The 14384-nt window shown below is 43.6% G+C and overlaps 1 protein-coding gene across 3 annotated transcripts in view; it reads right to left on the bottom strand.

Moving 5' to 3' along the window:
- Positions 1–14384, bottom strand: part of LOC115198974 (PRKC apoptosis WT1 regulator protein-like) — an 81769-nt gene that overhangs the window by 24823 nt on the left and 42562 nt on the right. For all 3 annotated transcript variants that reach the window (XM_029761440.1, XM_029761442.1, XM_029761441.1), the window contains exon 3: positions 3143–3274. In XM_029761440.1, the coding sequence (XP_029617300.1) occupies positions 3143–3274 (132 nt within the window). The remainder of the gene's footprint in view (positions 1–3142; positions 3275–14384) is intronic.

Genomic DNA, 14384 nt, shown 5'->3' with positions numbered 1-14384 from the left:
GGGAATGTGTTGTAGTGGTAAGGTGGGCTCAGCAGGCACCTCCATGTCTCATTTCCAATGGCTGAAGGATAATCTGCTTATGTCTCAGCGGGAAGGATGTGTTACGCGAGCTTAATCTTCTGGGTTCACTATACGGCATGTCTACACACGACACATAGGTTAAACGAGTGGCTGGGTGACTCTTATTTCTAGTGAATTAACTGTTTGTGGACCTACTGATACATTAAATTATTGACTACATTTGGAAACGCTTTATATGACTATATCATCTGATACTGTATTGTACATACAGAAACCAATGTCTGTAAATATAACAGGAAGGAAATCCAAATGGTATTATATTCCAGCTCATAGACGAGTGCTTCCGCGGTTGCCTTCGTTACCAACATATTCTCAAGTCCTTTCATGTCTCTGCATAGAGCGTTTGACAGCACTTCAATTGCACACTTGTTGAGTGCACAGTAATGATCTACTCAAGGGGAAAGTAACAGAAAACTATATTTCCAACGTCACTGCTTACAGAAAATCATATCAATAATAACCAACCTGATAGTAGGGACTCGGTCTTATTCACGTATGTTATGCTCTGGAATGGTTTGCTTTAAAATCAATTGCACAATCAAAACATAATTGTTTGCAAAGCCATATACTGTAGCTTCATGTGTGTATCAGTCAGTCAGTTTGGCCTTCCTATGATATCTATTAACACAGGGGCCTGAATAGGGAGGGAGTCCTCTGTTCCCAAACTGCATGCTCCATATCAATAGCATGTCATATATGCAGATGAATTCCTGATACGGCTCTGAAGTGTGTTTTTAGAGAGACTTGCTGCAACACAGGCTCCAAATGAACCTGTTAGCACTTAGCCCTGTAGACCTTGGAGATGAGCTGAGCTGAGCTGAGTCCGTCTCAAAAACACAGCTTACTGCTAATGTCATCACACCCAGAGAATGGTTATATGGAATGAGAATGCATGTGTATTTTGTAGCGTATTGTAGTGCATCATTTTGCCATACAAGCTGGTTTATATAGAGCAATGCATTGGTTGTGGCGCTCTCCTTCTCAAGCAGCCTATGGAGTTCTTTCTCTCTGACCAACAGTGCCTCTGTTTGGTGGCACTGTGGTATCTATCTATCTCATCATCGCATTCTGCTCAAGGGAGGGGAGTGTGTAAGTTGGGGCTGGACTCAGCTGTAGATCACCATGGGAATCAAGAGATCTATCTTGTTTTGTACTATACACTTAGAAAAAAGGGTACTTTGGGGTTCTATATAGAACCTTTTGGTTCTTCGGATTATATTAAAGAACACTATATATATATATCCAGTGAAGACAAAGAACCTTGAGGGTTCTATCCCTCCCCAGAGTGTAATGGGGATTTTAGAAATTAAACAGCAAACAAAAGCTAACCCAGTCACATCAAACTCTGAAATGACAGCTAACATTCCCCCTTAATTTGTTTTAGCTGTTTTCCATTGACATTTATATCCATATTAATGATGCTGCATGACTTCACCTGTTCAGAAAAATGGCGAGCTGAAGTCTGACACTTTAAATCTTTCCCTTGCCAGTCATATTTTGCAACATTGTTGCCAAGGTCTTAGTGGCAAACAGCCAGGCACAAACGTGTGCTGTTGCAAACTAAATTCTAGCTAGAAGCAAGAGGAAATCATGTGTTTAATAAAAGCACACAATCATATATAAAAATATATGGTTAACTCAAAATGTAACTATCATTCCTATTCAAAAACCAACTGCCAATCCATTCCAGCATGACAAAGCAAGAGGACAGTGGTTGGACCAACTTGCAACTCGCACGTTATTTTTCAATGTATTAAGGTAAGCAAAGTTGATTATTTAATTAAAATATATGAAGCCAAAAGTCTTATTATAAGCTATATACTAGATAAATAAAGTCAAAACATTAATAGAATGAGCATGTTTGTAAGCTAGCTAGCTAAACAGAAAAAGCTAGGCTACTTTAATTCGCCACTTCACAAGCTAGCTTTCTCTTTCCAATAAACCATTTGTTATTATGGGATATGCCAAATAGAGCTACAGACTCATTCTGACATTGGTAATTAGCTAATTCTCTCTTTCATTTCATAGTCAATTCGAGGGGACTATGTTCATTAAAACCATTAGAAGACTGTTTCTGAATGAGAAGAGGTATGTATAAATGATTTATAATAAATGATGAATAATAAGTATTGGTGATTCAATAGCCTAGTTAATCATTGCATGACTTTTAACACACAATCTATGTTTTGCTCTGCCTGGCAGTAACCCAGATCTATCAGAGGCTCTCTCTTTCGGCTGCTGCGGACAACGACATGCAAGTTGTTCTTCTACATCATAATAATTCTATGTCTGCATAGCATTTTGTCAGGTTAACTCATGCTTATTTCTGGAGATTAACTCATGTTCATTTTTTCTTCTTATCTGGAACCAGTCAAGCAGGTAGTCCAGTGGCTAAGGAGTTGGGCCTGTGACCGAAAGGTGGCTGGTTCTAATACTGGGTCGGGTGTTAAGAGAAAAGAAAAATGGCAGAATTGATCTGACAACTGGAGGGCTGCTGGGTTCATATCCTCAAAACATTCCCTTATGTACGGCCCTTAACCCCACAACATGCTCTCCATCCAGGGGCGATACATGCAGCTTGATCCTGTGGTCGTCTCAACTGTATGTGTGATGTTTGGTGGTGGTTGAGAATGGAGCAGAACACACCTTTTTGTTGATCACTAACTATTGGACAAAGTATTGTACTTCATATTTCCAAACTATGTTCGCATTGAATGGCAAATCATTCTAAAAACTATACTGGTATTCTTTTGCCCATTATTTAATTGTTTATTAAAGTATGGTCTTAGCTCAAAATACGATTATTTAATAGTAGTAGCCATAATTCCTAAATGGCACCATTCAGTGTTCTCCAGTATATGGAACCATTTTGTTTCAGTGATCAAAGAACCATATAAGTGTGTACAATAACTTGGGGAGCCAAAAGCCTTATTGGTTGATATGACTTCAGCCCAGAATGTTTCCTGGTCCGGTTACATGGTCAGGCTAAACTCCAGGCCCTAGGTATTACACTAAGGGGTAAAGGTCAGTGAGGTTGGGTGACATGTGACCTTGTCCTCACCTGTAGTAAGTGGGTGGCGGCCCCAGGGTCAGAGGTCATGGCTTCGTTCTGTTCCGTGTTGAGCTGTGTCAGCTGCTGCTCCTCCTCCTTCGCCTTATCCCCTCCGTCATCATCATCCAGCTCATCCAGGCTCTGCAATCAGAGAGAGAGAGAGAGAGAGAGAGAGAGAGAGAGAGAGAGAGAGAGAGAGAGATGAACACACCTTTATTGAATAATTAAGGTGTGACTAGGAGGGGTCAACTTATTGAATGGTTTTTAGGTGCAAATAAAAATAAACTATGCTATACACTAAGTAACGACATCTATCGTAAGAGAGAGAGAGATACAGCGATAGAGAGATACAGCGATAGAGAGATACAGCGATAGAGATACAGCGATAGAGATACAGAGAAATAGAGAGAGAGGCACGGGGAGTGAGACACCACTGTTGACGTGCGGTGACAGCCGGGGTCATTCTCAATGTAACCGTGGTAACCTCCGGAGAGATGTGGCCCAGGTCCCCTTAATCCTCTTAAGACATGATTTCTTTCACAGCCCCTGGACAGCTCTGACACAGCCTAGGCCACATTCACTGGGACACGCAGGCAACAGGAAGACGGCCGGCAAGGGGTCCTTACACTGCTGTTGTGGATGTGTAGTCAGAGAGGGCTTTTTGACAAGTGGAATGTCCCCGAAAACACTGGGAGTCAACAACACCATGTGATGTAGGGGTCAGCCAGGGCACAGCGATAAATTGTTCACATCTTTCTGAGAAGGCTTCCAACTTTACTGAGGCATCTCTGCTCTCAGCTTCATCTTAAATGGTTTATAATATATCATCTTCACTTCCTATTTAGGCGACTTATTCATGAAATATGCGATTAAGTTAAGTAGTGCATCAAAATAAATGAAGATACATTGAGAAAATGCAGTTTGACTTTGAACTTGACGGTTGTATCATCTGTATTGACAGAAACAGGAGCCAACCTCCCACTCGTACAGAACAAAAAAACAGTCTTTCCTATTGCCACGCTGTGCAACGAAGAAAAAAGTGCTTACTGAACGAACAGGCCCTTGAATGGTAAAAATAGCCTTAAAAAAGTCTAAAAAGGAACGTAGTCATTTGCAAAGACCTTCCTGCCAAAACATTTATCAGCACGCCTGGGGAAATGCCAACTCCTTTCTCCTCTAACTCAGCCAGAGGTGGACGCTAGTTGTTCTCGTCTGGCCTATGACATATTGACACACACACACACGACACAGACTTTCAGGAGCATGCTGCCTGTGTCCGTGTAAACTTCCTCAGTAAACACACACTGCCTGCCTTTAGCCGTCTGATGCTCTGTGCTGTTTGATTCGCCAAAACGTTTCCCTGCTCCCTCAACTGCCTACAGCAATACACAGCTGTAGACCCCAGGGTTCAGAAACATAGATACCAATAACAGCCACATATGGAATAACGAGGGACATTACACAGTCTAACAGAAGTCTGTGTACATCGACACAGTGATTTAGGACTAAAAACGTTGCTATGCAACAGTTTCCCAAACAGAGGGACTTTATATCTGAAACTGGGTTACGAACATTTATTTTGGATCACGGTGATGGCTGTTTTACCCACTATTACTTCAAATAATTTCCATGCATTTGTCTTATTCCAGATAAAACCATGGGAGATCTAGGCTCATCCATTTAAAGGGATGTTTTTGTTTCTGATTTCAGCCAGTGAGGAGACTATGTTAAGCCATATTCTGTCTCTGTACTCGAGTCCACAGGGTGAAATAGGTTTATGTCAACAGAACCATGGATATATAACCTTGGTCCAGCATTCCCTTTCACATTACCAAGTCCTATAGTGAAGTATTATAGGATACTGTCCTTAGCATGCTAGTAGATACCATAGACTTCCAGGCATTGTGCTAATGCTAGCTAGCATTGGCTCGCAAAACTTCATACTGGAGGCAGAGACATACAAATAATAGTATCCTGTATATGACTAATGTACAGTAACTAACTATTAACAATGGGTATACAGTATCATGGTGTAACTTAAATTATCCAACAGACAGCTATATTTAAAATACAGATAAACACACTTAGAACACATACACACCTCAACTAGGGACAAGTATCACCTACTGAAAGCAGGAAGTGGGCACTAGTGGTTGCCCTGGGAAACAGTGAGTACATTTCCTCCCGTGGAGGGGCTCAGATAAAGTGGTGATGATGACACACACCAGAGGGGAGAGGGGAAGTGGAGGAGTGAGTTCTGAAAAGAAGCAGCCGAGTCCCAACATTCCTTCCTCTTCCTGTTTATAATGTGTGGGATCTCGGCAGGCGTAAAGCGCGAGGCCTCTGAAGAGCGTTTACTCAACATGTTATTGAGGTCTCCAAACGCCATAACACCGGTGTTCATGGGAAGACAAGTCCAGTTAAGAAGCTACATCTGGACCCGACTGTGGCGGTCTATTAGGAATGTGTGTGCTGGGTGGAAATGTGGTCTTTTTGGGGTAAAGTGATCTGCAATCTATCATTCTAATGCTGTAGCCATGGCAGGAGGAATTTGCTAAATGTCTGACTTTTGGTGTCTATACCTCCCTGAATGGACATTTGTGTCTCAAATAACACAGCTTATGTAATGGAGGTGAAGAATCTGAACAGTTTACAGCATCCTCACCTTGTTATAAGATGTTTTTATTTTTATCCTCAAGAACAATTTCCAACAGCTGCTCCTTGACAGAAATATAGCTGCAGACAGCTCATATAGGCAAAGCACTCATAACACTCACTCACTCACTCACTCACTCACTATCCCCTTCCTATAAACACTAACAATATCTTTCTCTCGCTCTCTCTCTCTCTAGTGTGGTCACACTTAATATCCCCTTCCTAAACACTAACAATATCTTTCTCTCTCCTCAGTGTGGTCATACTTAACATCCCCTTTCCTAAACACTCATATCTTCTCTCTCTCCTCAGTGTGGTCATACTTAATATCCCCTTTCCTAAACACTCATATCTTCTCTCTCTCCTCAGTGTGGTCATACTTAATATCCCCTTCCTAAACACTAATAATATCTTCTCTCTCTCTCTCCTCAGTGTGGTCATACTTAATATCCCCTTCCTAAACACTAACAATATCTTTCTCTCTCCTCAGTGTGGTCATACTTAACATCCCCTTTCCTAAACACTCATATCTTCTCTCTCTCCTCAGTGTGGTCATACTTAACATCCCCTTCCTAAACACTAACAATATCTTCTCTCTCTCTCCTCAGTGTGGGCATACTTAATATCCCCTTCCTAAACACTAACTTCTCTCTCTCTCCTCAGTGTGGTCATACTTAATATCCCCTTCCTAAACACTAACAATATCTTCTCTCTCTCTCCTCAGTGTGGTCATACTTAATATCCCCTTCCTAAACACTAACTTCTCTCTCTCTCCTCAGTGTGGTCATACTTAATATCCCCTTCCTAAACACTAACAATATCTTCTCTCTCTCCTCAGTGTGGTCATACTTAACATCCCCTTCCTAAACACTAACAATATCTTCTCTCTCTCCTCAGTGTGGTCATACTTAACATCCCCTTCCTAAACACTAACAATATCTTCTCTCTCTCCTCAGTGTGGTCATACTTAATATCCCCTTCCTAAACACTAACAATATCTTCTCTCTCTCTCCTCAGTGTGGTCATACTTAATATCCCCTTCCTAAACACTAACAATATCTTCTCTCTCTCCTCAGTGTGGTCATATTTAATATCGCCTTCCTAAACACTAACAATATCTTCTCTCTCTCCTCAGTGTGGTCATACTTAATATCCCCTTCCTAAACACTAACAATATCTTCTCTCTCTCTCCTCAGTGTGGTCATACTTAATATCCCCTTCCTAAACACTAACAATATCTTCTCTCTCTCTCCTCAGTGTGGTCATACTTAATATCCCCTTCCTAAACACTAACAATATCTTCTCTCTCTCTCCTCAGTGTGGTCATACTTAATATCCCCTTTCCTAAACACTCATATCTTCTCTCTCTCCTCAGTGTGGTCATACTTAATATCCCCTTCCTAAACACTAACAATATCTTCTCTCTCTCTCCTCAGTGTGGTCATACTTAATATCCCCTTCCTAAACACTAACAATATCTTTCTCTCTCTCTCCTCAGTGTGGTCATACTTAATATCCCCTTCCTAAACACTCATATCTTCTCTCTCTCCTCAGTGTGGTCATACTTAATATCCCCTTCCTAAACACTAACAATATCTTCTCTCTCTCCTCAGTGTGGGCATACTTAATATCCCCTTCCTAAACACTAATAATATCTTCTCTCTCTCCTCAGTGTGGTCATACTTAATATCCCCTTCCTAAACACTAACAATATCTTCTCTCTCTCCTCAGTGTGGTCATACTTAATATCCCCTTCCTAAACACTAACAATATCTTCTCTCTCTCCTCAGTGTGGTCATACTTAATATCCCCTTCCTAAACACTAACACTCATAATATCCTCTCTCCCTCCCTCACTCACTCCCTCCCCAGAAGACCCATTTGAAAAATCGAAGCTGACCGCCAGCACTGACTTGTTAACGTGCCAGCGCTCTGTCCGTTTACTCCTCAAATGTATTAATAAACAAGCAAAGGGCACCTCCGTCCGCTGGTCTTGTCTTCCCACTGGAGGCTGCTGCTACGCTGGTATTGTGCGACCGTGCTTAATGACTTGTGTGCATTAATTACCTGCCGCATGCCCTGGAACTGACCGAGTTCATTTGGATGATGTGTTAGAGATGGAGCGGAGAGGAGCAGTGAGGAAAGGAGAGGAACAACGGCACTGAGGTGATTCACACACTGCCCACTGTCCGTTAATCATCAGCGTTGTTCGTTCAGCCTCAGGTAGGACCTGGCTCACAAATACAACACAGAGCTCTCTGGAGGAACTCAGGTCTGTCAGAGATCTTAGGGAGAAAAAACATCCACGGTGACAGTCGGGGGGATAAATGTGACACTTGAGGACGTTGCCGCCTATGTGGGTTAAAGTAGAGGTTTGCCATCTATGAGTCCTGAACCATATCATCTGACATGGTCGTAAGAGTTTGTGTAAAATATGACTGTCTGGTTATCGTAACAACATGATATGGTCCTAATTGGAATAATAATATCATGGAGGCAGATTAGGTGAACGCTGAATTAAACTATGGTTAATTCACTGAGTAAAGAGAACAATGTGAGGATACAAGTGCATTACCCACAATGCCTTTTGGTGGCAGAAAGAGTCCAAGGGAGTGGTGTTCAGTGCCAGGATTCAGGCAAGCTGTGATGGCGCACACACGCGTACACACACACACACACACACACACACAACGAGAGCGATGAAGAGGCTGCAAACTGCTCAGTGGGCTGTCAGACAGATGGAGATGCTGGTCAGCTATGGGGCCAACCTCAGAGGCTCAGGGATGGTTTAAGTCAGTGCCAACTCTCTCTCCCCAAACCCAGAAAGCGGGATTTAATCACCCCTGTTAATCCCAGACTGGTTTTGTTCCCAAAATATGTTGTTTTTCCATTTAACTTCTGGGTTGAAATTCCAAATAAACTTGTGTTTCCTTGCAGGGGTTGGTTTGGGCCTTGAAGTCAAACTGTGTATAAGACATTCTCATAAAATGCAGCTTGTCTTGGCTGTGAGTACAACTTCTTTATGTATATATCTTTTTTAAATCAATGTTTATCAAGCACAAGCCTGGACTGGGAAAGGACCATTAAACTGGGTCTAAAGCAGAAGTCCACATTTCCCCCTTTTTATAAAACTTTTCAGCAATAACGTTTTAACAAGCATGGTTAATACTTCACCAGACCTCACAGGGACGGAATCTCCCTGTGGGGTGACAGTAAAAATATGCCATTACAAAACATAGGCCACAACTACTAGGAAACACACTATATTTCCTCCGTGGTCATCAACCATGAGACAGTGGCAGCATCAGTTTCCCTCTCTGTTGTAGTTAGACCTGGGCAGCCAGGAGGCCAAGCAGAGGTCTACTGTCTGACCTCTGGCCCCAGCTTTAATCCATCTGTGGGAATAGACCATGCAACAACAATGCCCTGTGCTTCTCACTGTGCTCTTGTTTTGCCAGCCTCATTCTATGCTCTATAACCTCTGTGGTTTGGACGAAGAGCCAGGAATTGAACTGCTGGGCATGCTATGAGGCTTTGGGGAAGAGGTTGAGAGAGGGCAGAGAAGGATTAAAACAGACTCAGGGCCTAAACTCCTAAAATGGTAGCTTACACTGCAATACCACCCAGCTCTCTGTACTAACCCCATTCCTAATGTTGTATCACAGAATGGGGTTGTCTTGTTTCGGGGAGCATTACGATTTTGTATCGACTGTGAGAAAGAGAATCAATGAAATGGAGCAGTAACTGCCACATGTAGCTAATGGATAACAATGTACTATACTGTTTGGTTGTCCATCAGTCTACGTGGCCCCCAGGAGAGGCCTGAGGCAGACCTTAGTAAACCTTGAATATATATGCCATTTGGCAGACGCTTTTATCCAAAGCGACTTACAGTCATGCGTGCATAACATTTTACATATGGGAATCGAACCCACGACCCTGGCGTTACAAGTGCCATGCTCTACCAACTGAGCTACAAAGGACCACCAATCAGTCTCCTGACAGGGCTCATCCTCCCTAAAGCAGTGCCCCTGACCCCAGAGGATGTGTGGTCGTGACCTCTCCCCGGTTTCAGCCGCAAGCTGACAGACCGGTCATAAGAACAATGAATGAAATTTAGTGAGTTGCTCAACCGCCATGAAAATATCAAAGGCTTTTTAATGGATACAAATAGGTGACAACATACTTAATTACATGTATTGCATTACGCATTCCTGGTGCAAAATTATCATTGATTTTCATAGGCATCCTGCTACTAGGAGAGTTCTCTGCCTCGTGTTGTTTTCCCAACCTTAAATGTGGCGTGCAGTCAGACCGACATTCAGTCAGACCGTGACAGACATTCAGTCAGAGACCGTGACAGTCATTCAGTCAGAGACAGTGACAGTCATTCAGTCAGAGACCGTGACAGTCATTCAGTCAGAAACCGTGACAGCCATTCAGTCAGAGACAGAGACAGCCATTCAGTCAGAGACCGTGACAGTCATTCAGTCAGAGACCGTGACAGTCATTCAGTCAGAGACCGTGACAGTCATTCAGTCAGAGACCGTGACAGCCATTCAGTCAGAGACAGTAACAGCCATTCAGTCAGAGACCGTGACAGTCATTCAGTCAGAGACCGTGACAGACATTCAGTCAGAGACCGTGACAGACATTCAGTCAGAGACAGTGACAGACATTCAGTCAGAGACCGTGACAGTCATTCAGTCAGAGACCGTGACAGTCATTCAGTCAGAGACCGTGACAGTCATTCAGTCAGAGACCGTGACAGTCATTCAGTCAGAGACCGTGACAGTCATTCAGTCAGAGACCGTGACAGTCATTCAGTCAGAGACAGAGACAGTCATTCAGTCAGAGACCGTGACAGTCATTCAGTCAGAGACAGTAACAGCCATTCAGTCAGAGACCGTGACAGTCATTCAGTCAGAGACCGTGACAGTCATTCAGTCAGAGACAGTGACAGTCATTCAGTCAGAGACAGTGACAGTCATTCAGTCAGAGACAGTGACAGTCATTCAGTCAGAGACCGTGACAGTCATTCAGTCAGAGACCGTGACAGTCATTCAGTCAGAGACCGTGACAGACATTCAGTCAGAGACCGTGACAGACATTCAGTCAGAGACCGTGACAGACATTCAGTCAGAGACAGTGACAGACATTCAGTCAGAGACAGTGACAGACATTCAGTCAGAGACCGTGACAGACATTCAGTCAGAGACCGTGACAGACATTCAGTCAGAGACCGTGACAGCCATTCAGTCAGAGACAGTGACAGCCATTCAGTCAGAGACAGTGACAGCCATTCAGTCAGAGACAGTGACAGCCATTCAGTCAGAGACAGTGACAGCCATTCAGTCAGAGACCGTGACAGCCATTCAGTCAGAGACCGTGACAGCCATTCAGTCAGAGACCGTGACAGACATTCAGTCAGAGACCGTGACAGACATTCAGTCAGAGACCGTGACAGACATTCAGTCAGAGACCGTGACAGACATTCAGCCAGAGACCGTGACAGACATTCAGCCAGAGACCGTGACAGACATTCAGCCAGAGACAGTGACAGACATTCAGTCAGAGACAGTGACAGACATTCAGTCAGAGACAGTGACAGACATTCAGTCAGAGACAGTGACAGACATTCAGTCAGAGACAGTGACAGACATTCAGTCAGAGACCGTGACAGACATTCAGTCAGAGACAGTGACAGACATTCAGTCAGAGACCGTGACAGACATTCAGTCAGAGACAGTGACAGACATTCAGTCAGAGACCGTGACAGACATTCAGTCAGAGACAGTGACAGACATTCAGTCAGAGACAGTGACAGACATTCAGTCAGAGACCGTGACAGACATTCAGTCAGAGACAGTGACAGCCATTCAGTCAGAGACAGTGACAGCCATTCAGTCAGAGACCGTGACAGACATTCAGTCAGAGACAGTGACAGTCATTCAGTCAGAGACAGTGACAGACAGAAAAGATGATGGGTTCAGGTGAGCATTATTTAAAATGACTCAAACGGAGAAAACAACCTTGGTAAGAAGATGATGCCACATAAGCTCTGAAAAATCGTGCAAAATATTATGAATGCATGTCATTCGCTGATCTTATGTTACGATGTAGCAATTTTCCAGTTGTATGGAGAATTGCTTAATTACATGGTTGCCTCTTCATTCCTAATGAATAATTAGCAGCTGGATGTTTGGTTGAATTTATGCAACAGAGGAAATAGGCTACTGAACACATGAGACTGTCTTGGAGAAAACAGAGCCAGTATGATCTTGTCTTTAGACGGCCAAGCATTTTAAAAGATTACAGACTCACCTTGTAACTGTGATGGCCAACAGATCCACTCTCCCCACCGTTGTCATCCCTCCAGAACAGTGGAGGGATGACAACTGTGTAAAAAGGCAGCTTGACGTGAAGACACATGTATAGCCCGTTCAAGCTGTTAGGATTTTGGACCATAACGTACATCTTTCATACCAGGACATGGCTTCCATTCATGAAATAAAACATGAATATTCAAGACAAACAATTTCAGCACAATAGTTCTATGTTGGAGTCCATTCAGCACATTTGGGCTCATCAGCATCCAATGAGAGCAGTGTTTAATACATCAGATCCTCTTATAGAAGCATCCCAGCAGGACTGTATACTGTGCAGACCAAACTAACCTGTTGGCCAGGGGTCTTTATCTCTGTTGACTCTAGCTTCCTGCATAAACTCTGCTTGCCTGGGTCTGATAGAAGAGTATGCAACTTGTAGTTAAGGCCCCATTGGCAAGTCTACTGTTTGTTTTCTCTAGTGTTTGACCAGGGAGGAGTGCCACACGCACATTCAACTGCAAACACATTCGACTGCAAACACACTCGGTCCGGTCCACTGCTCTGGCTACCCTAGAGCAGCTGGTTGGTGCAGGTAGACTCATTGTGCTACCATGATGACTGGAAATCTCTGCATGACTCGTGGTTCAGACATGCCTGTCCACAGGTATAGGGAAAGAGAAAGGGGGTAACTAGTCATTTGCCAGATGTTAAATGCATCTTCAGTTGCCTGCAGACAGTTTCAAGGCCCTCACACCAACTGAATGCATTCAACAAAATGTGTCTTCTGCATTTAACCCAACCCCTCTGAATCAGAGGTACGGAGGGCTGCCTTAAATCAATGTTCCAATCATTGGCGCCTGTGGAGCAGTTGTTGGGGGTTAACTAACTTGCTCAAGGGCAGAAGGGCAGATTTTTCCAACTTGTCGGCTCTGGGATTTGAACCAAGCCCTTCGGTTACTGGCCCAACGCTCTTAACCGCTAGGCTACCTGCTGCCGCTATTCAAAGGCAGTGTGGTTTTCAAATGATACCAACAGTTACGTCCAACTCTTCTAGTATGACACGGTTGATAGTCTTCCTGTTGGCATGACAACAACAACAATACCATCACGTTTCCAGAGTTGGCGTGAGGGCCTTGAAACTGTCTGAAGGCAAGTGTAGATGGGATACATTTAACATCTGGCTCTTCTATCCACAAGCTAAGGGGCCTGTAATGTACAGTAACTCAAACCAGTGTGAAACAGTGAGAACAGGCTGGTGGTGGCTGGGACCTGCAAGAGTACTTAGACCCACAGCTCTGGATCCAGGACCAGGACCAGCATAAGGAATCCCTGTAAACCAGAAGAAATAACAGGGTGTACGGTGATGGTATATGGAGTCAGCGGGGAAGCTGGTCCTGTGTTTTGTCTAACGCCTCAATCAGACTGACAGCATCATTGCGTTTGGATACACCAGAAGTAGATTCATATCCAATGGATAAATCCAACGTACCAATCAAATTGTATCCGTAGACTTGACAGAAATAGCAGCAAAAGGTGAATGTTGAAATGTTGTTGCACACACATCCAGAACAAAATGTTGGATAACATTGAACAAAAAATTTGACTGCAGAATTTATTACGCCGCATTGATGCAATGACGCGGTCTGTCTGATCGAGGCGTAACCTCCTAATGTTGTTTCCGGCCTCAGCACTGGCACGAATACTTACACACACACACACACACACACACACACACACACACCCCCCCCCGCGCTTTTAGCATGGGGCGGTTCTAACCCCCCCCCACGAGGGTCAGTGTTCCAACACATCAAATCAAATCACATTTTATCTGTCACATGCGCCAAATACACGTGGTGTAGACCTTACCGTGAAATGCTTACTAAACAAGCCCTTAACCAACAGTACAGTTCAAGAAATAGAGTTAAGAAAATATTTACTAAATAAACTAAAGTAAAAAACAATTAAATCAAAATAATGGAAGCTATATACAGGGGTTACCGGTATCGAGTCAATATGCGGGGGGTACAGGTTAGTCAAGGTAATTTGTACATGTATGTAGGGGTAAAGTGACTATGCACAGATAATAAACAGTGAGTAGCAGCAGTGTAAAAACAAAGGGGGGGGGGTGTCAATGTAAATAGTCCGGGTGGCCATTTGATGAATTGTTCAGCAGTCTTACGGCTTGGGGGTAGAAGCTGTCAGGAGCCTTTTGGACCTAGACTGGCACTCCGGTACACGTAGAACAACCCCGTGATGTGAGGCTGTTTC

Source organism: Salmo trutta, chromosome 8 (assembly GCF_901001165.1).
Source record: "Salmo trutta chromosome 8, fSalTru1.1, whole genome shotgun sequence".
NCBI classification, from domain to species: Eukaryota; Metazoa; Chordata; class Actinopteri; order Salmoniformes; family Salmonidae; genus Salmo; species Salmo trutta.
This window is presented reverse-complemented; position numbering and strand designations above follow the sequence as displayed.